The sequence below is a fragment of the Oculina patagonica genome, chromosome 1 (genome assembly GCF_052425735.1).
Source record: "Oculina patagonica isolate OP01 chromosome 1, crgOcupat, whole genome shotgun sequence".
In the NCBI taxonomy this organism is placed as follows: Eukaryota; Metazoa; Cnidaria; class Anthozoa; order Scleractinia; family Oculinidae; genus Oculina; species Oculina patagonica.
The window spans coordinates 22,491,479-22,516,962 of NC_135758.1; the positions used below are offsets into that span (position 1 = coordinate 22,491,479).

A 25,484-nucleotide genomic window follows, 5' to 3' on the forward strand; every position below is an offset into this window, starting at 1 on the left:
TCGTCCGAGAGCTTTTACTAGGAAACTGGGAACTAAGAAATTCGTACCCAGTTTTTACTCACTTATGCGAAAGTAAAGGAACTCGATCAACTGTGTTAGAAAATGTTAAAATGTTAGAAAACAGCGTAGAGTTTTTCGCGAAAATGTGAGTCAAGAAGGGACAGAAGGTAAGAAATTAGTTACGATAATGAAAGAATCGCCTTCCGGGCAAATGATTGCATGAGCAGTAAGTCTTGATTTTTTGTTGGAACGCTCTCGGTGCACGATAATTTCTTAGCCCCCTTCCGGCCTCTATTGTAGAGAAGGGTACTTAAAAAGGTAACGGGAAGCTTCGAAGGAGTTTTGGGTTTAAATTTGTGATTCTGTTTCTCAAGTCAAATTGTGCTGCTATTGACGTATTTTACGTTGATGTGACATATTTTAAAGTGGAGTGATAAAGCATTAAAGTTCAGGCCCCAGTTGTTTAAAAAGTGGATAACTCTGGCCACTCACTATCGCTAGATCACTATCTGGTGGACGGCGAAGTAGGTTTTGCATTGGATTTATCCACTGGATAGTGATTTATCCGTTGGATAGTCTGGATAGTGTTATCACCCTAAAAACAACTGTGGGCCCTGAGGTATTTGCAAGGAAGGTGGAGCTAGGGGAGGGGGGGGGGGTACTCCCATAAATTTCGGATATATAGGGGTGTGCCGCGAAGGTTCTTAAACCGTGACCCTATTTAAGGATGAAGAAAGTGAAAATTGCTACCCTTTTTAAGGCCCAAAACTGAAAAATGACACCCTATTGAGTATTCAAGGGAAGAAGAAGCGTTTCGTATTCATGCTGACGCAAATAACGGCTAACCGCGCACGGCAAAACACAAATCTTTATTAAATCAAAATTGCTTTACTAAGACTTGAAGGGATGCCTTTTTACGTTTAGCTGGGCATTAATTTTAGCTGATAGAATTAAGGTACCCTATCTAAGGATCACACCAGGAACACATCAGCCAAAAGGAGCAAAAATGATACCCTATTTAAGGACTGAGAACCTCAAAAATCATACCCTATCGGGCGGCACATACCTAGCCTTTATATCAGAGTATCCCCCCCCCCCAGGGAGGAGGGTTACTTTCATATATGTATGTGCTGCTGTGAAGGGCATGGTTTTCAAGTAAAGTGCCATGGGCAATTAGTGTATTTTGGCGCAATAAATTGTTTTATTTATTTATTCAGTTTTTTGTTTTGTCAGGAATAGGGTATATAGAAATACCGGTAAGTGCATTTTAGTCTACAATAGGGTATCATTTAAGGAAACAACCTTGTTTCCCAGTGCTCTCTCCTCTGCCTCCCTCCTCAATCTCATGCATGCACAGTGGTGAAGTCGTCAACAAGGGAGGAAAAAGAGAGAGGGCGTGGAAATAAAGTAACTTAAGTAAGTTTTCAGAATTTTCTGGTAAATCTGCAGAAACGTCTTGTTTAAGCTCTAATTTTTAACACAAGTAGTAGGCCAGGCGTAGTAGGCTCAGCATAGCCAGCTGAAGCATGTGTATGCTGCTAACTTTTGAATTTATTTCCACTTTTTTCACAGAAATTGTCTCAAAGCTAATTGTCTAGAAGGTTGTTAGCTGTGGGTCGTTAGCTGCTAAGGATATTATGCTTACAGACGAGGAGAAGAGGTGGTTAGTGGTGGGAATTTGCCTCTCAAAAGTTCTTACACCAGCATTAAGGAAGGTTATTGAACAAGAACTACAGAAGCTGTACCAGAACTTGATACAACCACCTACCAACATTCATTTACAAACATCTGCCTCTCATCTCAAATGCCTTCCTCCTTCTACACTGCGTCTCAATTATATAAGCATCAATAGCAACAGAGCACAAGCATCACACCACAGCTACGATTATGGTGTAAAAGATGAAGTTTCCCTGGCTAAACTCTTTGTCAAACCATTCATGGCAGGCTTCACAGGTTTTGATGAATCATTAGACTCCTCTGCGGCTCTTTCCATTTTATGTGGCGCACCAAACTTTGTTACCCATGGAATTGACATCATTGCAACAGATGTGCGCAACAAAGTTCGCAATGAATGGGGTCACTGTAAGTTTGCGACATGGACTGAAGCCTACTACTTGAAATGTTTTCAACTTATGGAAGATCTGATCAAAAGTTTAAATCTCCCTGGGGTTTCTGAGACCGAAGTGTTGAAAGATTTCGAGGAATGGAGAAACCAAGGTACATATTTATATTGAATAGTAAATATTATTGCACTATGAAATCAACCTGCTTTGAAAATGCCATGAATTTTTTATGACATTTTCACTGTATTTTTAAAGTATGTTAATAGGGTAGTAATGGGACACTCATGGTCTTATGATTGGTATTTCATGGTCATTTTAACCATGAAATACTACTTAGTTTTGGTACATTTCAGGGTCATGATAAAGCCATTAATTGAGTTAAATTCATGGCTATTTCATGCCATACGGTTAACAGGATTTTTATGGCTTTGAAAAACCTCTTAATTTGCTAGGATGTGTAGGTGCTATTTTCATGGCATTTTAATGGATTTTTCAAATGTGTTTTTCATGGGGTTCGAATTTTCATGCCAATGAAATTTCAGAGAAACGTACCAAAAGTCATGGCCATGATATTTTTCATGGCATTTTTATCCCATTTTCATGTTTTTATAGTCAAACCCGCTGTCAGCCATGAAAATGGAATGAATTCTCCATAGGCCATGAAAATCCCATGACTCAAGCCTTGAATAATATTTCAACTTTTCACTGAGAAAACTGTTCCACAATCAATCACAGAGTAAAAAAAATACTTTAATTGCTTCTATACATAAATATTATACACTGTTTTGGTGGATTTGTTGGAAAATCTTGTGCAGATGGCCCATTTCACATTTATAACCACCGAACCAGCCGGCCAGTTCTGACAAATGGAAAGTGCCTTCAGACAAGGAAAAAACAGACTTAGCTGCTGGCTGCCTTCTGATGACATGCATGGCAAGTTCTGTTCTTTCTAGTTTGTCCAGTTTAGAAGGTTTCCTTATTCTTCGTCAGCCTGTAAAAAATATATTAAATGGATATACCGATTAACCTCATGATATTTCAGTAGCTGTGTTGATTTGGTATTCTTATTACTAGTGTACATTTATTAGACATAAACAGTTTACTGAGTCTACAATTGCAATAAGGTCAGTGGCAACATTTTCCCGAGCATTTTTTTTAAATATATGTCGGATTACACTACCCTGGGAAAAAAGTCTGCCCTGGGATATTTACATGTACATTGTAAAATCCACAACAGTCTAATAATGCCTGATAAAGCCTATCAGCTGTTTGGAGAATTTCGTTTCGGTATTTAAATTACTCTGTGAACGAAATTAAGTCTCATAATGGAAAAATTTTGTAACGGACGCCACACACTCCGATCCGTTGGCCGAAATAATTTCACCAAACATAACCACGGCTACAATGCAGTTCGTGCAAAAAGTATTTGGCTTTTTTAGGTGTCAAGCCTCCAGTTCCACAAAATTCCAACTGGTTTTTAAAATAACTGAAATACAGCTTAGTTGTACTCACCAAAGCACTTTCAAAACGACTGCCATGAAGTTGTACACACCTCAGAAACAAGACCTTTGATAAGCTCCAAGAAGCAGAAGCTTAAGTACACTATTCGCCTTTAACAAAGCCCAATTAATCTGTTCTTTATAATTACTGCAAGGGAAACACATGCTGGCTGCTACAGTTTAGAATACAAAGCATTCCAACGAACGATCAACAGCAGAAATAACGTTCAAAACGCCGCCGCCAAAAGAAGAATGAATACGATATGACAATAGTCACGTGGGATGATTTGCGTAACATGATTGGTTTCTTAACGGAATTCCGCTGAAGCGTTCAACTGCGGTCTCAATAATAATGGCGGTGCAGTCGCAGAAAGATTGCAAACGGATTGACCAGAGTCAAGCGAAGATTTCTGTCCTTTGCGATCACATTTTGGTGAAATTTTCAAGTTTTATAAAAAATAAATGGTGAGAATGAACTCATTTCAAGTTGTCGGTTTATCTGCCAAAGTTTCCGAGAATACGAAGGGTGGAAAGTCTTACTTCATTCATGATGCAGGCCTACTGGTGAGAACACAAAATGGACTCTTGTCTGCGGTTTAAAAATTTATTCTTCGTTATCGAAATCTCGGTAAGGAATATTGACGTTGTGGAATACAATATAATGCTTATTTTTTAACTTTTAGGGTTTGAGATTGGAGTAACCTGAAATTGGCAGAAATTCAAGGTTTAAAATTATTAGAATTCCTTTGAATATAAGCTTACATGTACAATAATTTCCAAGTTGAGTATTGAGAGAGAACAATCCTAGAATACGAAATCGCTAGAACTGAAATCCTTGGAATTCTCAGAAAGCTGAAAATTTATTTTGCATTTGCGGGAATTGGTAGAAAAAAGCGAGACTGATAACCTGCAGAAATTGTCTGTGAAATGTTAATTAGCTGGAACTAGATGGCCCTTATTATAGTACACCAAACGAATGATCTGTTTCACACACACTTTCACATGATATATATGTTGGCTTTAATTTAACATTATATTTCATACACACTTTCACATGGTTTTTTAAGGCCTTATTTACTTTTGTCTTTTTTCACATGAAGCTTGGATTTCACATGCCTGTTGAAACTTTCACATGCTCGACAAAAGGTTCACATGCATGTGAATCTTATGTTGTTGTCTTTACAACATTAATTTCACATGGTTCCTTCTTTCACATATTTTTCTAAGCCTTCCATATAACTTAACACACAAGCTCTTGTATTAACTAAGGCCCTCGGAGGGTATTTATTCTTTAGCATTGATAACAAAAACAAAACATTAGTTCAATGAAAATTCGGTAACTAGTACATAAATTTAAGCTAAACAATCAATTGGGCAAGGCCTAAAGTGTGGGTAACCCTGATCTAATTTTCCCTTTGATTCACAATTCAAGCATGTTACAGTGAGAATGAAAACATAACAAGTCACCTGGAAATTAAATAAGGACTCCTTTGTTTACATTTATAATATAATTTAGTGGTTGCTTCCTCTTTCTTTCAATTTGATAGCTAATAATCTTGTAGCATACCAGCATACCAGAGTTGGTTACCAGCTGGACAGCTGTGCAGTAGTCAAGTGCACAGAGTATATAATTTTGACATAAATTTAATTTTAATTTAATGAGTGTATAGTTATCCATTAAATGCATTTTATGGGTATAAAGTGTGCCTTTCTTTTCAATACTGTTTTCAGGGTCATGAAAATCCTGTGATAGTAAAATACCCATGAAAATTCAGAAAAATTGAATTCACTGCTTTTTCATGGTGCATGCTGCCAAGGAAGCTATCTTCATTGGATGTGAAATTGCCATAAAAATATATTTCCCTTGATTTTCAACAATTATTAATGGTACTGAACATGTTTCATGGTGTTTTCATGGAGCACGATAAAATGTGAGTCTGCACCATGAAAATTTCAAATGCAATATTCATGGCACTGAAAATCAAGATAACCAGTTTTTCATGGCATGTTAATGGAATTTTAACAAAAGGTTGTTTCATAGTGTTGGTCATTAGTGCAGAATGCACTTTTGTGATGGTTTGGTGGGCAGTCGTGTGACTAAACCCCTCAAGCGCTAAAGCACTATGGTGTAAACTTTTAATCAGCAATTAATTAATTAATATCAATTAATTAATTATTCCTTGTGGAGGGGGTGGGGGTGGGGAGCACCTGACCGTACCCCTAGGTAAAACCTGGAGCACATCTACGTTACTTTCATATGAAGATCTCAAACGTATATATTTGTTTCAGAAAACCCTTTGCTCTCCTTGTGGTACTACTCAACGTTCTAGGGCAACGTTCTTTACACCAAACGCATGCGCAGTTTAGTCTACATTTTTTGCTGGAACTCTCATGAACATCGCTTGTATTGCGTGTTTGTGGTAGGATTCCTGCAGACTTCGTGGCGCCAAGTAAAAACCGCAAATTAATTAAATTAGATTTTTAGACTTTCACAGCGCTTTCGTAATTAGGTATGCAAAAACTTGCACCGGGATTTTCGGCGTGAACACCTGATAACCAGGAAACAAATATCCTAGCTGTACTGCGTTTTAAAAAACCTGTCGAAAAAGATGTTTTTTGATTAGATTTGTTTCTTTAGTTTTTGAGAATCGTCTTTCGTGCAGTCTAAACCGTAACTTAATTAAATTAAACAAATGTCATCGATGCCGCCGTAAAACAAACAAAAAACAAAAGTTTCATGTTATCGCATTTTCAAGGAAGACAAAAGTATTTTGTTACAAACGAACAAAAGTGTCGTGTTACGGTTGCAAAGATTAGCGTAAGGAACACCTGGGAAAGAATACAAGTAGCCTGTGAACATTTTTTCCGAAAGTAAAATAAAGCAAATAAACACGAACATATATAAAACATCATACTTTCAATTGTTCCATATTGCATTCTGCACTTACCAAATCATCGAGATTTTTTATTAAGGAATGGGGACTGCAAAGATGTTTGGGGAGATGGGAATGTACTCAAGTCCCAGGGGGAGGGGGTACTCCCTATAATGTCCTATACAGGAAGGCTCCGCCTGAAAGGGGTACCTTTTCCAGGCTTCAGGTATATAAAAGGGTAGGGATTTCAGTAGTTTCAGTTTAGATATATGAAAGCGTAGGGATCGGAATCTGCCATAATGATATTAAAAAGGCCTTTATGACATTGAATATTTTGAGTTGGACCTTCGGGTGCAGCCGCCCCGGATTCTAGTGAGGAGAGGGACAGTCAAACCTAGGGGCAGGCGGTAATACCAGCTTATATATGATATACTATATCATAATATGGGTATGTACTGCTTGTTGGGTCTCGATTTTTACTTTCTATGTCTTTGATGGGCTGGGGTTCCAATTTTATGTCAGGCCTTTTAGTCTGGGATGGGATTGAATTTTTTAATTTCCTCAAGGTTGATTCAAGTATTTCTTATTACTTTTGTTATCTAACATTTCTAAAAAATATTATTTGAAAACTGCACTGTACATGACAATTTAGTTATAAACCTAGCTAGCTATAATATATTTTGCATGATAATGTACGTGTGTCTACGTATATATGTTGTGGTTTAATTTTATCTCTGGTTTGAAATTTTTCGAACCAGTTCGATTTTTATTTCCCTTTGTTTGAGATTATGATAATGAATATGAGGCAATAAAAAATAAAAATCAAACTGGTTTGAAAAATTTTAAACCAAATACAAAATTAAACCACAACATATACCTCATGCATTTATAAATGTGGTTAATACATTTCTATTGTATGTTAGGGACTGAGGTATACTTTGGACAATCATTTAACAAGGTGGATATATTAAAGGAGATGGTCACTTTAGTTAAATCAGTTGAGGAGAGCAAGGAAGCCTGGATGCAAGACCATGCCAAAGTCAGAGAGCTATTTGGACTTGAGATCCAAAGACTAGAGAAGAACTTAGAAGAAGGCCTCAATAGTCTGAAAGGCCAGCTAAGTGCTACCAAGTCTGAGAACGACACAACAATGGCAGCAGCATCAAGTAACTCCTTTAAACAGAACAGTGATGATTCTTCTGCACAAAAGGTTGTTGAACAAGTCTCTGGCTTGTGGAAGGACATTGTAGAGCTGACACCAATGGTGTTTTCGCTTGTAAGAGAAAAAACGTCATCCTATATTGGTAAGAATGTTTCTATAATTACTAGCAGGCCCGTAGGGAGAGGGGTGCGATGGGCGTGTCAAACCCCCCCCCCCCACGGGCATTGGGAATCCACTCATTGTGGAAAAAATATCAAAATAAATAAATAAATGGAAATGGTTTTTTCTATACTTTGACTATTTACATTCAATATGGTCCTTTGGGTTGAAGGTCCGCCATTTGTAGCTTCATGTGGTATATTGGTGATTCAAAGGGTTCAACCATTTTTTGTTTGTTTGTAGGACCTGCAGATTCCTTACTGTCTGCTGTTGGTCTGTTGATGCAAATTCTAATAATCTTACAGTTTATAACAATGATTTATTGTCAGTGGATATGCCTGGAAAGCAGCATTCCTGACCAAAAATTGTTATTTGGGCTGAAGTCAGATGATCGTCAGGTACAGTGGTTGTTTTTTTTTTCTTTTTTCACAGGTGATCAAAAACCTTTGAGTTTGGGAGCTATTGTTTTCCTGGCCGGGTGGCAGGGCACTCTCTGTAATAATGTTTTTGGAGGTGGGATGTGCTTCTGAGACTCTGAAACCCTTACCCTATACCAGACCAAGTTCAGCTGATTTTGCAACCCTATACTAGACCTCGGGGGAGGGGGGGGGGGTACTCCCTATAATGGCCTATACAGGGAGGCTCCGCCCAAAAGGGGTACCTTTTTCAGGCTCCAGGTATATAAAATGGTAGGGATTTCACGAATTTAGGTATATGAAAGGGTAGGGAAATCTGCCATAATGATATTTTAAAAGGCCTTTACAATAAATATTTCGAGCAGACGCAACTTTTGGCTGTATCGTCTTAATTTATTAAACGCTACATAAAAATGACAAGAAAACTTCCCGTTTTAGGTAAATGTGATGTCGTGTAGGTATATGAAAGGAGTGCCTTTTTGCAATAAAAGGTATACAAAAGGGGTACCTTTTCTATCAAAATAGTATATAAAAGGGTAAGGGGTTGGATCTCCGGGCGGAGCCTCCCCGTACAAAACTTTTCGAGTACCCCCCGGGTACTAGACTAGACTCCGTCTCTTCCGAGTTTGTATTCCCCGTCATACCACTGATCAGTTTCCTGGCAAATGACACCCTTTTCTAGACCAAAACTCTCTGATTTCTACACCCTATCCCAGACTAACTGCTTGAAAACCATACCCTTCACAAAAACACATACTTACATAGCTTCAATAGAAAATGGTACCCGTTACACATTCATACAGAAGGGATACCACATCTTGTATTTTTTTATTTTTCACTTGAATTACCCCTCGAATACTTACACGAATAGTCTGTTCAAGGTATTTTAAAAGGCTCTTGAGATCCCTTCAGCCTGAAAAAGGTGTCCCTATTGGGTGGAGCCTCCCGTACAGTCCACTTTCAAGAGTACCCCCTCCCCTTCTCGTGTACTTTATAGAGGATTCATGTCTGACGTCAAATTTTACTTCGTTTTAGTTTTACCGTGTAAAAGGAGTCGATTTTACGTGGGAGGAATTCCACTCGAAAAACAAACAGGACTTAAATTTCCGTCCTATTAATGTTCGAGGTGAGAAAAAGTTTGTTCTTAGGCCATGCTTTGATTTATGTAAAACAGCAGCATCCAGCTGGATTTTCAACTGCTGCAGGGAATTTACAGTACTTGGCGTCTTCCACATGGTTCATAATAATAATAATAATAATAATAATAATAATAATAATAATAATAATAATAATAATAATAATAATAATAATAATAATAATAATAATAAAAGCTTTTATTTATACACGATGAATTTATCGCAGCAGAGCTGATAGGGTCGTGTCTTTGCTCTTCTTTATCCCACACGAGTACCAGTATTTGCAAAAAAAAAACATTTGCAAAACATGGCAGCTGTATATTCCAGACATAGATCGATCTATGGTCAATAGGCCATTTCCGAGTTCCCCTTTGACTCTGTTTCAAAACGAGCCTACATCCGAAATCATTAAAATGAAAATGAGCTTGATTTGCATGAAAATGGACCTGTAGGTGAAGCTCATTTTCTCGACTCTTTTGCTTGTTTACAAGCGAAAGTAGGAGAATAGCAGTTATGTGGGCAAAATTTGGAACATACTTGTTAACTTCTCAAGGGACTGTTTTAATTTCTCAAGGGATTACTTTCCGCTGTGAGTGATCACTTGCGATCTCGTGGAAAAAACATGACTTGTAACATTTACAAACGTTATATAACATTTTTAAAAGTGACATGTCAGCTTTCTTATCTCAACGCGCGTCAGGGAACCCAAACGCTGTATTAGTTTTTCATAATCTTAAAATAAAAATGTTCTTATTTACCTGCGTTTCCTGTGGGTTTTTTTTACCGGCTTTGGGCGATTTGAATCTGAGCGAAGGCGGTTTACGTTGCGAGTTTTAAACGGTAATCGATCTGTCGCAATGTCAATACGACGCACCTCAAGTTACTAACACTATTAACATTTTTTTAAAACTCTCCTCGTGGGAAGTTTCGTGTTTATAATAATAACAGTTAAAGTCGGAAATATCCGTATTTTTTTGTGCTTTTACGTGGAGCAATCGTAACGATACGGCCTTGAACACATTGAACAGCGGTCTACCTATAACAATTCAAATATGGCGTCGCAAAAACAAAGCGTCGAACGCATATTTTGCTGTTTCATTTGCTAATTTTGCTGCCGTAATCGACTGCCTCGAAAGGTCCTTGCAATTTAAAAGTATAGAATTGTCAGATCTCGGTGAAATTTGTACTGTTTATTTGTGTAATGTTAAGGAATATGTGTATAAATACCCGGCGCGGACGAGCCATTTTTGACAAAATTATATGGCTGCATTTCCTCCGCGAAGATAGGAAATTGTTAAACTAAACTGCAAAGAAACTGTAATGATAAGTTCGAAGAACAATGCACAGGATAAACCTTCGACTCATACTTCATGCAAAAAAGTCGGTATCTCGAAGAGACTTTGATTATATGAATAGTTTCGCACGTAGACTCGTTTTGAAACAGAGGTAAAGGGTAATTCGGAAATGGCCTATTGACAGCTGTCAAAACAAGATATCCGCTGTCCAGTATCACATAACCGTATCACAGGCTCAAGTGTAGAGCTCATCGAGGTCACTTGTCTTTCATTGGATCCCGTGCTCCAGTCCTAATTTTTTCCCTGTTTGCAATCAGTAAATTCAAGTTTTACAAATGAGGGGTAAAGTAAATAGCAAGGGAGCTCCGCTTTTTGGCTTGGCTAAATCTTTCTATCTCTTTTGAAACGAAACAAAACTGAAAATTACTTTAACTTTTTTGGTGGCGCATCGTAAAATACTCGATCGGCAAACAAGTTGAATCCTTAAAATTTTTGTGCCACGTTTCTTAGTTGCATCACCACAAAATTGCGGGATTCCTTACTCTCCGTAGAATTTCCTTGGTAACGGCCCCAGGGGGGTACTCCGACTTGTGAATGACGGGGATGATCGAATGAAGGCAAAACTCAGGACCGAAAAAAGTCCCTAAGTCTTCCGACATTACCCAAAAAAATCCCTGGACCAAAAATAACCCCTTAAAAATCCCTTTTCAAATTACCCCTAAATTGCCAGGAGGGCAAATAACGCTCGGGTTTGATTATTCATCATACTATAAATACGCCAAGGCCGTGCCAAAGCACTTTAGTATGTTTTTAATACCCTAAAAGATCCCTTATTTGAATCAAGTCACCCCAAAAAATACTTGCCAAATCTTCTTACCCAAAAAAATCCCAGATCGCAGAATCGAAAATTTTAAACCCAAAAAAATCCTTCGATCATCCCCGTCATTTACAAGCCGGAGTACCCCCCCCCCCCCCCCCATCCTGGGGTAACGGCGCCTTCTGTACCATGCAATGAGCTTAAAACGTGACACCATTCTGTATCCACCAGCTTACAACAGGGATACAAGAATTTCTTCAGTTAATATTTGCTGTTTTTTATTTAGAGGGCCTAATGTCCGTGACCATTTGTGAGGGCGACAAAGCAGTTATTCACTGCTTATTCGGAAGAAACATCAAGGTCGTGGAATCGTCCTATGGCAGGCACGGCCTTGAGACGTGCAGACATTCCAGTATCCGCACCACCAGCTGCCAAGCCGGAAATTCCCTTTCTGTTGTGCAGAGCAGATGCAACAACCAAGCCAGCTGCGAGCTGCATGCAAGCAATTCAGTGTTTGGTGATCCGTGTGGTGGAACATACAAATATCTGACTGTCAAATACCAATGCGTTCTTCAACTCACAAACGTGCCACGGCCCGTTACCATTTATCAGGGCAAGAAAGCCACCATAAGTTGTCAAAGTGGAAGACAAATCAGCGTGCTAGAGACGTCCTTCGGCAGACATGATCACAGTACATGCCCACATCGCAATATTCACACCACGAACTACCATGCTGGGAATTCCCTATCTGTTGTGCAGAGCAGGTGCGACGACCCAGCCAGCTGCGAGCTGGATGCAAGCAACTCAGTGTTTGGGGATACAACACCCAACACGCCACGGCCCGTTACCATTTGTGAGGGCAACAGACGCATCATAAGCTGCCAAAGTGGAACACAAATCAGCGTGCTGGCAGCGTCCTACGGCAGACATGATCACAGTACATGCCCACATCCAAGAATTCAAACTACCAACTGTCATGCTGGAAATTCGTTTTTGATTGTAAAGGCCAAATGCGATAATCAGGCCAGCTGCGAGCTGCATGCAAGCAACTCAGTGTTTGGTGATCCGTGTGGTGGAACATACAAATATCTGAGTGTCAAACACCAATGCATTCGGTAGGTGAGTGAAGAAAAAGAAATGACTACATTCTGTAATGTTTTACATGTATGACTGACTTTCTCGCGCTAACCAAGAAAGCCTGCAGTTGCGGCTTTTACGGAGTGCAATCTCATACCTGTAGGAGACAACAGGCTAAGTACTAAAGAATATTATTTTAAAGAAATACCATCAACCACCGAGTTACAAACAAATGCAATGTTCTACACGAGAAGTCCATAATTCCAGAAATCTACATCTCTGGTAATGGGTCTTGTGCCATCAGATTCCTGTGTAGGTTATTTTTAGAACAAGCCTTGGGACTTTAGGGCCACGGGTCGGAGCCTCTCCGTATAAAACTTTCTCTGTAATTTGTTTTTGTTTGTTGGTTTTTGTGTTTAGGTATACGCTACTTCTACAATGTAGAACGCTGTGTATGCGAGTAGCTCCTTGGTGAACGACCTTCAAAGTTTCAGATTCACAGAGCTCAGTTACTTACCGTTAACTTCAACTGCACAGACAGATTTTCATTAGTCTTTTCATTGTTGTTGCTGTTGTTAGAACCGACAAAACACAGCTTAGTTTCAAATTTAAAAAAAATGCTCAACGAAAACTTCTAATGGCTTGAATTTACCTTAGTCACGCAGTGCAATTCCATAATCCGATATGTTTATGTAGTTTAAATTAAACAGCTGGTAGCAATTCTCGGTGAGTAGAAAATCACCATCATCAACATCATCATCATCATCATCATCATCATCATCATCATTTATTAGCTACTTTATATTTGACAATTTACAGCAATAACTATGGTAGGTAGGGCGAGGACACCTCCAAGAAACCACCAGGCTTATAGAGGAGGCCACCTCGGTTAGCAATATGTAAGTAAAAGGCCTTATGCGTGATAACGTCATAAGCTCAAAATTCACCACCAAGCCTCGTTTACGCGAATTATTCTCAACCCTCTTTCGCCTGCATGCCGTTTTCACGTGGGTATTATTTTCATCTTTGCTGTCTTGGGAATTCGTTCATGATAAAATTTACAAGTTTGCACTTTGAAAGCGAGGCTTGGTGGTGAAACTTGCCATTCTGACGTAAACATGCATAGTGGCTATTTAGTTGTGAATGTGCGGCTAGGTCAATTCAGACTCATTTCATTGAAAATTCAACCATTTGTTTTTCTTAAAAGTAGAAAAGCTAGTCGAACCAGTTATCGATATTGGGAGAGAATTCCAATTTAGTATTGTAAACTGCTTTAGATTAGTACGACAGTGATGTGGTCGATAACACTTACCTTGTGTCATAACTGTGTATTTGACCGTAAAGTTAAGCCAAATAAAGTTCTGTTGAATTGCAAAAAAAGGCTACAATTAAGGGTTTTTTTAACGGGTTATACATTTGTTGTAGTAACCCCCCCGGGGGGGGGGGGTACTCAAAAAAGGTTTTATACGGGGAGGCTCCGCCCCGAGCTTTAACCCCTTACCCTTTTATTTACCATTTTGACAGAAATTGTACACCTTTCGTATACCTTTTGCTGAAAAAAGGTATCCCTTTCATATACCTGAAAGACATGGCAAAGACTTAAAACACGTCGTTTTCTTGTCATTTTCATGTAGCGCTAAATACATTTAAATAATACAGCCAGAAATTTCATCTGTTCGAATAGTTTAATTAAAAGCCCTTTTAAAAACCTAAATGACCGATTTTCATACCCTTTCGTATACCTAAACTTGTGAAATCCCTACCCTTTTATATACCTGAAGCCTGAAAAAGGTACCCCTTTCGGGCGGAGCCTCCCCGTATAGGCCATTATAGGGAGTACCCCCCCCCCCCGGGTAGTAACTTGTTATGTCAAGATAATATTAATAACTTATTCACTAGTGATTATACCATAACTGTTGCGTCAACTGAAGAAGGGTCGTGCTGTATTGATTCGTCAAAGTTGAGGTGCTGAAAAATGCAGGAAACTGTTTTTGGGCCACAAAAATGCAGTACAAGAGGAAAAATAAACGACCGTGAACTTAAGTCAACAAAAGGTCTGTTGAATCAGTCCCCACAGTAAGTGTGTAAATATCTGTTTATAGTGGTCATATGCACTTGACCGACCCGTTGTTTAGATCAATAGATAAGGAAAACTTTGTGATCTGTAATGTATTGTAGAGTCCCAAATGTGTAACGTTGAACAGTCGTAATAAGTTCTATAAAGTAAAGAAAACTGAAAAAAGCTGTCCTTGTTTTGTCTTTACCATCGAAGAATGTCAGTCAATTCGCCCACAAGCTAGCTTGCCCAGACAATCCACCGTCTGCATGTATTTGTTTGCCTAAAATTACACTGACCTAAGTGACCTACAAACCATTTAATAACCATCTTGTGCTATTTTTAATAGTTAAACTGTTCTTTCGATGACAAAAGTGAGTACTTTCGCCGGGAACTGAGACTTTTGCGTAAAAGGGACCTGGATGCTCGTAGTCTGTTTTGGGGGTGTAAACTGCGCGTTCTGGTACTTGGCACTCTTTACACTAATAGGGTGTCTTAGGCAGAGCGCCTCAAGGTATATTTTGCTGTTGCATGCTGAAGAAATAAAAGCTTTAGATTAATCAAGCATTAAAATTTTTTCAAAGATGAAAGGACTCGATGACGTCTTTATAGTCATTACAAAAAGCTCTTGCCGTATTTGTCGGACAGTTTTATAGTGGTATCTTTTAGGCGTCAAACCAAGCTTAAACTTGGTCTCCGGCTGGGAGTGCGGGGAACGGTCCATCGCCAGAGAGCGTCCTGTAGGAAACTGGGAACTAAAAATCATTGCAAATCGAACCCAGTGTCTACTCACTATATTAAAAGTCTACTCAAATTGCACTCTTCAAGTTCCTAAATATAAATATGTATCGCCTTGCAAGTGTCGTCGTCGTCTTCAGAGTGAGATTTCTGTGAGGCTGGGTAAAGAAACGTCAGAGAGCTCTTCGCCAAAATTGCAACAAAACGGTAAGGAAACTAGTTAACGGGAAGATACAACTAATTTCCGACCAAACGAGCTGCGAAGCTTGAGCCAAAACGTTTGGTGGTCACTAGCCTATGCATCACTTCCGGCTATTATGTCCAACCGGGTACTCAACTCTCAAGTATGAAATAGATGAAAATACTGTGACGGGACGGGAAGGTTTCTTGGGCTGCTGGAATTGAGGAGGAAAATCAAATTCTGCTAGGATTGGGGAGGAAAATCGAAGTCTTTCAAAATATTTCTAGCCCTTCAGAAACGGTAATTTGAAAAATCATGGTAAAGAGTCAGAACACTCAAAAATAAAACGCTTAAATATAGTTGACAATTAGATTTGTCCCTCTTAATTTGTGGCCTAGTCAACTATTACCTGATAGAAATTGAGATCAGATAATAATTGTTTATAAAGGATAAGTAATCTTCACACACACTTTCCAAGCTCAATATAAACTGCTGCTAAACAGTTATTCACCAAAGTGGAGGTGAATAGTGGTGGATATTGACCTCGCCGCTTCGTGGCTAGGTAATATCCACCACATCCACTGATACTGAGGTGAATATTTTTTTAAGTATAAACCCCAGAAGTTGAGTAACTAGCAGACTAAAACATCACTTTTGGTAAACAAAGCATGGCACAAAGGTAGTTTGTTTCTCTTTAGCTGCTCAGAGGTGCATAGTACTTTGCTAATCACCTCTGAGTTAACCAATCAGCATGCGCAAAAAGTACTATTCACTTGTGTGGTATATACTAATGTACAATAAGGAGTAGCTCAGCTAATCAGATTGCCGTATTTGCAATAATATTAAATATAAGTTTATTAGATGAATTCTTCTTATGGAGATTATATACTCTAATGGAAACATATTTCATTGCAGGTGGTATTCAGGTAGTCTACTTGTCTCATGCAAATGCTGTAATCTGATTGGCTGAGCTATCCTATATTAATAAGTATATACTAAAACAGCGAGTGGATAGCGTTTTTTGCACGGGCTGATTGGCTACTCAAACTCCGGATATCGATCCTTTGTTATCCAATTGGCAATATGAGTTTTAAGTGTCAAAATGGATGAATGGACTGATAAGCATGCATACAGAGATGACACTGATTTGACTCAAGTGTGAAGTTTACAAGTTCTTATGTAGAGAAGTAATAACTGGAAGAAACTTTAGGAAGGAAATGTGTGGTTCCAGAAAATGTCCATACTCCCCCACAGATCGAAGGGATTGGAAATTCCTGGGGGTGGGCGGGTCTCAATGTATGAAGCTTAATTGGAATTTCCAGAGGGGTGTTGGGTCTTAGGAAAAATATCTTCCGTGCGGGAGGTATGGATAATTTTTGGAACTACACAATGACAGTTAGGGCCTGATTACATGAGCCGGGCTGGCTCGGTTAGCCGGGCTGTCTCGGTTTGCCGAGATGACTTTCAGCCCGGTATTACATGAGCCCGGTTAGCCGGGCTGCCCAGTTTGCCGAGATGACTTTCAGCCGGTTTTAGCACGAATGATCTTGATCACCTTTTTCCGGCATTTTGGTGGTTAAATTTTTTGCACTTTCGCAGCTGGATGGGTTACTTTACCTCTACATCCTATTTAGAAGGAGGAGCATTGATTTTTTCGTCCAATATTGTGCTCGGAAGAGAAATTTAATGCTGGCCCGAGATCCCAGCATCGCAAATTATACCGGGATCTCGGCTAACCGGGGTGGCTTGGTTGTCATGTAATCGCGAAGTTGATTCATCTCGGCAAACCAAGCCAGCCCGGCTCGTGTAATCAGGCATTTGTGTTCTTGATTTCTGTGTGGTGATAGTTGATTCAGCTTTCAGCCTCATTGACTATCAGCTCATTGAAATCTTGAGCTTATAATCATTACATATGCAATGTGTATGGTAAGAACTTGTCTTCACAACTTAACCTTTTAATATATAATGGACATTTAAAGTACACTTAATTATATAAGCAACAAGTTTTAAAATGTTACAAAATTTGTCATGAAATTGCTAAATTAAATAGTTGCTAAAACACAGTTATTTTGTTTTTACTCAGAAGTTAATGCTCAGTTCTGCAGTTGCTTGCTGATAATTAAAATATGCTAACAGATGAGGAGAAAAGATGGTTAGTGGTAGGAATTTGCCTCTCAAAAGTTCTTACACCAGCATTAAGGAAGGTTATTGAACAAGAACTACAAAAACTATACTGGAACTTGATTCAACCACCAACCAACATTCGTTCACAGACATCTGCCTCTCACCTCGAATGCCTTCCTCCTTCGGCACTGCGTCTGAATTATATAAACATCAATGACAATATAAAACAAGCATCACACCACAGCTATGATTACAGTGTTAAAGATGAAGTTTCCCTGGCTAAACTCTTTGTTAAACCATACATGTCAGGCTTCACAGCTTTTGATGAATCATTAGATACATCTGCTGCACTTTCCATTTTGTGTGGAGCACCAAACTTTGTTTACCATGGAATTGATATCATTGCAATGGATGTGCGCAACGACGTTCGCAATGAATGGGGTCACTGCAAGTTTGCAACATGGACTGAAGCCTACTACTTGAAGTGTTTTCAACTTCTGGAAAAACTGATCAAGAGTTTAAATCTCCCTTTGGGTTTTGAGACTGAAGTGTTGAAAGATTTCAAGGAATGGAGAAACCAAGGTACAATTTTTATTTATATTGAATAGTAAATATTATTGGTCATTTTTATTAAGGAATGGGGACTGCAAAGATGTTTGGGGAGATGGGAATGTACCCAGGGGGGGGGGGTAGTCCCTATAATGTCCTATACGGGGAGGCTCCGCCTTAAAGGGGTACCTTTTCCAGGCTTCAGGTATATAAAAGGTAGGGATTTCACAAGTTTAGGTATATGAAAGCGCAGGGAACGAAATCTGCCATAATGATATTTAAAAAGGCCTTTACAGTGAATATTTTGAGTTGGACCTTCGGGTGCAGCCTCCCCGGACTTTCAAGAAATTGAGAAACCGAGGTATCAATTGTAAGTAATATTTAAATAGTATGCTGCTTTTGTCATTTGAGGCCCTGCCAGGGTAAATTCCGACAAGCAACATGGCCCAAAAAGTAGCGACAGCACATAAAATAAAATCGCGACAAGTGACAACCCTTATGGAAAAACTTAAATTCTGACAAATTATGACAAGCAATTTTCCTTCAATTTAATTACCGACAGGACATGAAGGGTAATAAAACAGCGATATGGGACAATTTTAAATTTAGACAGGCGACACGGGAACCCCCTGCCAGGGCCTCTCATTTGGGAATGGGGGGTACAGGGATATCCAGGGAGATGGGAATGTGACTCAAGTGGGTAAAGAGATGGAAAGATTCAAGTGAGTCCAATATATCTTGAATATAAACCCCCATGATACTTGAACCTTTTCTGACTTCCAAAATATTAACAGCGATGGACCCAAGGGATTTTTGTTTTAAAAAAATAAGTCTATGGTCTATAAAAATGTAGACCATGCATGGAAGAATGTGGTCGATTTTTTAAATATTACCGGTATATTGCATAATAATGTATTTGTGTGTCTCATGATGTTTTGATTTCCATCCATATAAGGGACTGATGTGTACTTTGGACAATCAGTTAACAATGGAGATATACTAAAGGATTGTCACTCTAGTAAAGTCAGTTGAGGAAAGCAAAGAAATCTTGTTGCAAGACCGTGCCAACGTCAGAGAGCTATTTGGACTTGAGATCCAAAGACTAGAGAAGAACTTAGAAGAAGGCCTCGATAGTCTGAAAGGCCAGCTAAGGGCTACCAAGTCTGAGAACCACACTACAATGGCAGCAGCATTAAGTAAGTCCTGTAAACAGGACAATGATGATTTCTGTCAACAAGAGGTTGTGGAACGAGTCACTGGCTTGTGGAAGGGAGTTGTTGAGCTGATGCCACTGGTGTTTTCACATGGATCTAAAGTTGGTAAGAATATGTTAATTACCTGCAATGTTGGTTAATAAGGTTTACTGTATTGCACAGTGCTGTTTGTGTAAAAAAGTGAGTTTCCAGGGATGATGTATTCCTTAGTTTCCTTGCTACAAACATGTAGGGCAAAAACCTAAAAAAAACCTAAGTTAGACATAGTTTAAGGCTAAATTGAGGTTAAGGAGAGGTCACTCCATAAACCATATAGCTTATCTAAATAGTACTGATATTATTTCAGTAAACAAAGATGAACTGGAGTTGATGAAAATCACATTTAGATGTTGCCTTATGAATTGTTGTTTCAACATCATACATGCACACTACTCCCAAAGTATGCTTCAAATGATAGATTTTAATATTTCGCACAAGAAAGAAGATTCAAGTAAAAGTGATTGTTATTAGCTTGTATTTTAAAGGGTTGAACCATTTCATTTCTTTCTAGGACTTGATTCCTCATTGTCTGCTCTGGGTTTCCTAATTGTATTAATCTTATCACCGATGTTGATATATTGTCAGCAGTTATGCCTGGAGGGCAGCATTCCAGGCCATGCATTGGTGTTTGGGCTGAAGTCAGATAATCGTCAGGTACAGTGTTAATATTTTCGCCTTTCCTGAAGTGATCAATTTTCTGGAGTTACCTACCTGTAAAAAAACTATTGTTTTTCTCTTCCATATCATATTGTCTCTAGGATTTTTTGTTTTTGTGTTTCGTTACTGGTCAGAGTTTTACAGGTTTTTATGTCAAGGATGAGGCAATTTTCAGTCATGCTCTCCACTGATGTAGCTGTGTAAAATAGCCCTCACCCTTCCCCGGCATCCCTTAACCTACGAATGCTTGTGAAAAACCTGTAGTGTACTGTAAAACTTGTTGCTATTGTGGCCTATACCATGTGCACTTACATGGAATACATGTGAGTTCACTTTTCAAGCAGATCGGGTCTAGTCTCCTTTGCAACCGTTAGTTGGATCATCCCGTAGAAGGAAGCTAGATCTGGTCAGACTTAAAAAAAAATCCTTATATTTACATCTCAAATGAGATATTGGATTGTATAGTACACCGGGGAGTCTAGGTTTTTGTCGAGAGTTTAGGGTAAAATGTAAAGGGTTCAAAAATGTCCCCAATTTATTTATTATCATTTATAGTTTATATTAGGGTCTAGGGTCGAGGGTAAATTGTTGAGAGGAAGCCTCGAGCCGTGCGGCCCATACTGCTGGAGCTTATCCCGCTTTCTTTAGCATTAAGCAGATTCTCCCCCCTGAATGGGATGCTAGTCCATCACAGGGTACCCACCAGCATTATTTCGACAGTACCCATTTATACACCTGGTTGGAGAGAGGCACTATGGGAGTAAAATGTCTTGCCCAAGAACACAACACAGTGACCCCGGCCAGCATTCCCAGTTTCTGCGCCTCCGCCGTCTCTGCTCAGAGGACGAAGATTTTGATGAAAATTGTGAAGAAATGACCACCTTCTTTGAAGACCTTTGAAGACTCTGGCTATCCTTCCGATCTACTGTGCAATGATCTGGAAAGAGTGTTTTCCATCTCACGCCAGGAAGCACTTCAGAAACGCGTCAGCCACACCTACCTCCCTCTAAGTTCACGCGCGCACTTTGCTTAACAACTTTAACATCCTGACCTTGACACACTGTTGCATATCGACGCGATTGTAGCCTCAGAGATCTCCCCGGCCACACTCTATCAGACATTCAAGTTAGAGGACTAAGAAATTGAAACGGAAAGCATTTTTAAGCTCGGTTCAATACAACCACGGCTTGAACAGTGTTTTTCATTTTATTTAAACTGGGCGCGCACGCTATGCGGTCGTGTACACATATGGAAAACGGTTTCACACTGAAGACGGGCTATGCCAAAAACGTTTGTGTTTGTAACTACACTAAATAACACTTTTTACACCATTTTTAAGTTTTTTTGTTTATAGTACTATTTTTAAAGTGCCACACATCATCTGGGAATTTTCCTTATCCGCATTTGTCACTTTATTCAGGATTCGTGCTTACGTCAAGTTTTACTTCGTTTTAGATTCACCTTATAGAAGGAGTCGAATTCACGTGGGAGAAGTTGCGCTCGAAAAACGAACAGGACTTAAATTTTCGTCCTATTAATATTCGAGGTGAGAAAAAGTTTGCTTTTAGGTCATGCTGTGATTTAAAGTATAAGTAAAGCAGCATCCTCTGAGATTTTTAAAGGCTGCGACTTGCAGTTGCGAAAAGTGCAACTTACAAATAAGAGGACGACAAACGGAAGTATCCAAGTGCTTGTATAGATAAGACAGTACACCAAAGCATATAGGCCATTTCCGAGTTACCCTTTGCCTCTGTTTCAAAACGAGTCTCTTTATGAGTTTGATTTGCATGAAAATTGACCTGTAGGTGAAACTCATTTTCATATGAATGGTTTCGCACGTAGACTCGTTTTGAAACAGAGGCAAAGGGTAACTCGAAAATGACCTCTTGAAGCCTTGTCTTCAACTCCATTTCTTTTGTGTAGTGGCCATAACATTACATTTCAACTTCATAACTTTTAATAACAAGAGAGGATGACGTAACAGGAATGGCGCAGTTTGACAACGCTCGCCTCCCACCAATGTGACCCGGGTTCGATTCCCGGTACCGACGTCACATGTGGGTTGAGTTGGTTGTTGGTTCTCGTCCTTGCTCTAAGGGTTTTTCTTCGGGTTCTCTGGTTTTCTCCCGCCACTAAAACCAACACTTCTAAATTCCAATTCGAACGGGAATCTGAGGGTCACAAGTTTGTCAGTTGCAAGACTGTTAAATTGATAATATCAATTTTTTTATTTTATTTTTATTTCTTGTTAATAAGCAATAATAAGGGAGGAAGATGACGATCTTCAACATACAATTTATACGCAGACAACTCAACATAAGTCCGAGAAAAATTCAGGATTTATTATGACGTTTACAAGTGATGTTAAGCATTATTTTAAGAATGAAACAACATGCGATTGACCCGTTTTTAACAAAGGGCAGAATAGAAGTGTGTGATCAGTCATCTTCGGGAATATTCGCCCAAAAACGTTCGAAAATGTTCCAGTGTTCTTGGGTGATCTTCGCAAGTGTTTGGAAGTCCTTAGGTTTGGAAAAACTGTCATTTAGTATTAAGAAGAGCATTTCAAAATATCTCGGACAGACAACGCACCAAATTGCTGATTCACCTAAGTATTTTAAGGGGTTTAGAAAAGTTTGCAGTCTTTCTACTGTAGGTATGTAAAGGGGTACTATTTTCTATCAAATTGTACGAAAAGTCTACTGTCAAAAATGGTACATATAAGGGTAAGGGTTTGGACCTCGAGGTAGAGCCTCTCCGTATGAAACCTTGTCTGTAATTTTTTTTTGCGTGTTTAGGTATGCGCTACTTCTACAATATAAAACGCTGTCTTTGTAACCAGCTTCTTGATGAACGACGACCCTCAGAACTTCAGATCCATGGAGCTCAATTTCTTGCCGTTAACTCCAAGTGCACAGAGGTATACTATTACGACACTGACGGAATCTGGGATATTTATTACAATACAACGTCTTTGCAACTTTTGCCCGAGAAAAGAAGCCTTAAGAAAACAGTGAGGCTCAAGGCATAAAAAAACTGCTTTAGCTTGCTGTACCTTGCAAGTTGTAAGTCGTCGTTTCCGGGTTCAGCCCCTCGTGACCGAATTAGCCACTAGGTAACAGTGGCAATCGATGATCAGTCGATATATTACGTACACATGACCAAGTAATCTGACATATGACATACTCATATTGACGTTACTCAGTCTACACTTAGCTTTAAAAATTAGAATTAAAAATCTTCATAGTTCAGAAAATAAATTACATTAGCTTGATAGAAATCTAATTCCTTAGATATGGGGTCAAATGACATTGAGCTAATACAAAGCCTCTCTTAAAAGTAGTGTTTTTATCTTATATACATGTATATATTAAAAAAAGACAGTTAAAAACAGTTTCCTGCATTTTTCAGCACTTCAACTTTGACGAATCAATACTACGACTCTTTTTCAGTTGACGCCGCAAAAGTTTAAGGTGGCTCTTAACTCCATGTACAGATTTTTTTAAAACTTTGCCAAAGGTTGTATCTTAACATACTGATCATTGTTCCATCATAAAAAATGGTGGTGAATGAACTCGTTTTTGAGTTATAAGCACTTAAAGCGAAAATTAAGGGTGTTTTTAGCAGATTCTACTGTTGCTATGGTTGCCATCGACGTTATGAAAATGACCACAACTTGTTGATCAATAATTAGATATTTGTTTATATTATAATTGCAGTAGCAACTGATATAATATTTGCAGTTCTGACCCATCCAAGTAAAAGAGCTGGAAAGTGCTGGAAACTGTTAAGACGCTATTAGGAAGCGCTATTAGGAAGCGCGTTTCAGAGTCTAACACAGCAACGTGAGAAGACCTGTCTCCTGTAAACGTGAGATCGGTCTTTGGTGTAAATAAAACAAGTTTAAAAATAAACTAGTTGCTTGTTCCTTGTGGGAATAAGTTCTCATTGTTGTTGCTGTTGTTAGAAGCGACAAAACACAACTTACCGGTAGTTTCAAAGTGTAAAAATTAGGATACTCAACAAAAACACTTTTAATATTGAATTTTCTTACCGATGTGATTTAATTAGTTGGTATCAGGACCTCTAGTCGCGCAGTGCAATTCGATAACCATGGTTATGTAGGTTTAATAGGCCTTTTGTGAGTTACCCTATGCCTCTGTTCCAAAACGAGTCTACGTGCGAAACCGTTCATATGATAATAAGTTTAACCTTCAGGTCCATTTTCATGCAAATTAAAGTCATTTTCATTTGAATGGTTTCGCACATAGACTCGTTTTGAATTTGAGGCAAAGGGTAACTCGGAAATGGCCTATTGAACAGCTGGTAGCAATTCTCGGTCGACCGTTATGGAATTAGTGTACTACAGTAATTAGTACTAGAGGAAAAAAAACCGTGAGGTTAAGCCAATAAAAGTTCTGTTGGATTGCAAAAAAAATTTGTAAATGTATGTTTATAGTGGTCATGCACTTGACCGAACCGTTGTAAAAATTGATAGATGAGGAAAACTTTGTTATCTGGAATGTATTGTAGAATGCCAAATGTGTAACGTTGAAACAGTCGTGATAACTTCAAAAAAAGTAAAAAAACGGAAAGAAGCTGTACATGTTTTGTATTTACCATCAAGGAATGTCAGTCAATTCGCTCAAAAGCTAGCTTGCCCAGACTAAAGTTAATACCGACCTTATTGTAGGAATATAACGAAACATTTTAACAACGCGAACAAAAGTTATGCGTAATAAAATTAACGCGAATTTAAGAAACTTTCTGGTTAAATCCTTATAGTAAAAAAGTTAACATCAATAAAATTAACGTGAATTTTTTAAATTCGCGTTAATAACATGTATCGTTAATTTCCTATAATAAGGTAATCACCTACACAATCAGTTTTAGATCGTAGAATAGGCGAGTCCACAACGACAAACCAATTAAGAGTGCCGGATCTTTTGCCTACCTGGATCAGTAAAAATCTTAGGATAATAAGTAAAAATGGTAAGCTGACCCCAACGGCAAGACAAAAATAAAATAAAAAAATGTTGAATATATTTGCCCGAAATTTTGGTTTGCTAAACAAACCTTCTACGGGGGCTAAAAGAAAATAAATAATAATAACAAAAACAAGCTTTGTTTGCATGACTATAAATACATACAGTATTGCAAAAGCATAAATCCGAGAACTAAAGCGAAAATTTATAACGATCTTAATCATGTATTAGGCCATCCCAATAAAATGTTTCGTTTCCCATCGCCCGACCGACCCATTTTTTTTTAAAAGTAAAAAAAAAAATTCCAGATTCACTAGTCAAAGAAGCAAGTACTTCAATTTACAGGCACACGATCTTGTTTTATTAACAACAGTTGGTATGATGTGATGTCTTTGTCTTTAATAAACATCGATACTACGTTATTCAAAGACTGATAAGGAATAA

At 38.6% G+C, this 25,484-nt stretch overlaps 1 protein-coding gene, 2 long non-coding RNA genes and 1 pseudogene across 4 annotated transcripts in view; 2 read left to right on the forward strand and 2 right to left on the reverse strand.

Moving 5' to 3' along the window:
- Positions 1–67: 67 nt before the first annotated feature.
- On the forward strand, positions 68–14,512 carry LOC144635779 (uncharacterized). The gene is made up of 7 exons (XM_078494908.1): positions 68–167; positions 1,573–2,217; positions 7,359–7,739; positions 8,000–8,154; positions 9,208–9,298; positions 11,707–12,539; positions 12,918–14,512. The coding sequence occupies exons 2-6, from the start codon at positions 1,638–1,640 to the stop codon at positions 12,537–12,539; spliced, it is 2,040 nt and encodes a 679-aa protein (XP_078351034.1). The 5' UTR covers positions 68–167; positions 1,573–1,637; the 3' UTR covers positions 12,918–14,512.
- Positions 2,793–4,150, reverse strand: LOC144649238 (uncharacterized). Its single transcript, XR_013569864.1, has 2 exons — positions 3,576–4,150; positions 2,793–3,054 (listed from the first exon to the last, which is right to left on the reverse strand). It is a non-coding gene; the product is annotated as an uncharacterized LOC144649238 (long non-coding RNA).
- LOC144641999 (uncharacterized) lies at positions 5,744–6,528 on the reverse strand. The gene is made up of 2 exons (XR_013568671.1): positions 5,910–6,528; positions 5,744–5,879 (listed from the first exon to the last, which is right to left on the reverse strand). It is a non-coding gene; the product is annotated as an uncharacterized LOC144641999 (long non-coding RNA).
- Positions 14,513–15,357: 845 nt separating the features above from the next.
- The window catches only part of LOC144661623 (uncharacterized), an 11,017-nt pseudogene continuing 890 nt past the window's right edge, over positions 15,358–25,484 (forward strand). The window contains exons 1-6 of the transcript XR_013572321.1: positions 15,358–15,498; positions 17,556–18,178; positions 19,101–19,464; positions 19,910–20,052; positions 21,511–21,601; positions 22,854–22,975. The product of XR_013572321.1 is annotated as an uncharacterized LOC144661623 (transcript). The remainder of the gene's footprint in view (positions 15,499–17,555; positions 18,179–19,100; positions 19,465–19,909; positions 20,053–21,510; positions 21,602–22,853; positions 22,976–25,484) is intronic.

What these genes read in the sequence shown, in the direction of transcription:
- LOC144635779 (XM_078494908.1), top strand. Translation starts at nt 1,638, where the DNA reads ATGCTTACAGACGAGGAGAAGAGGTGGTTAGTGGTGGGAATTTGCCTC. An exon ending in CGAGGAATGGAGAAACCAAG is followed by an intron (nt 2,218 to 7,358) that starts GTACATATTTAT and finishes ATTGTATGTTAG; the next exon opens with GGACTGAGGTATACTTTGGA. An exon ending in TGAAGTCAGATGATCGTCAG is followed by an intron (nt 8,155 to 9,207) that starts GTACAGTGGTTG and finishes ACTTCGTTTTAG; the next exon opens with TTTTACCGTGTAAAAGGAGT.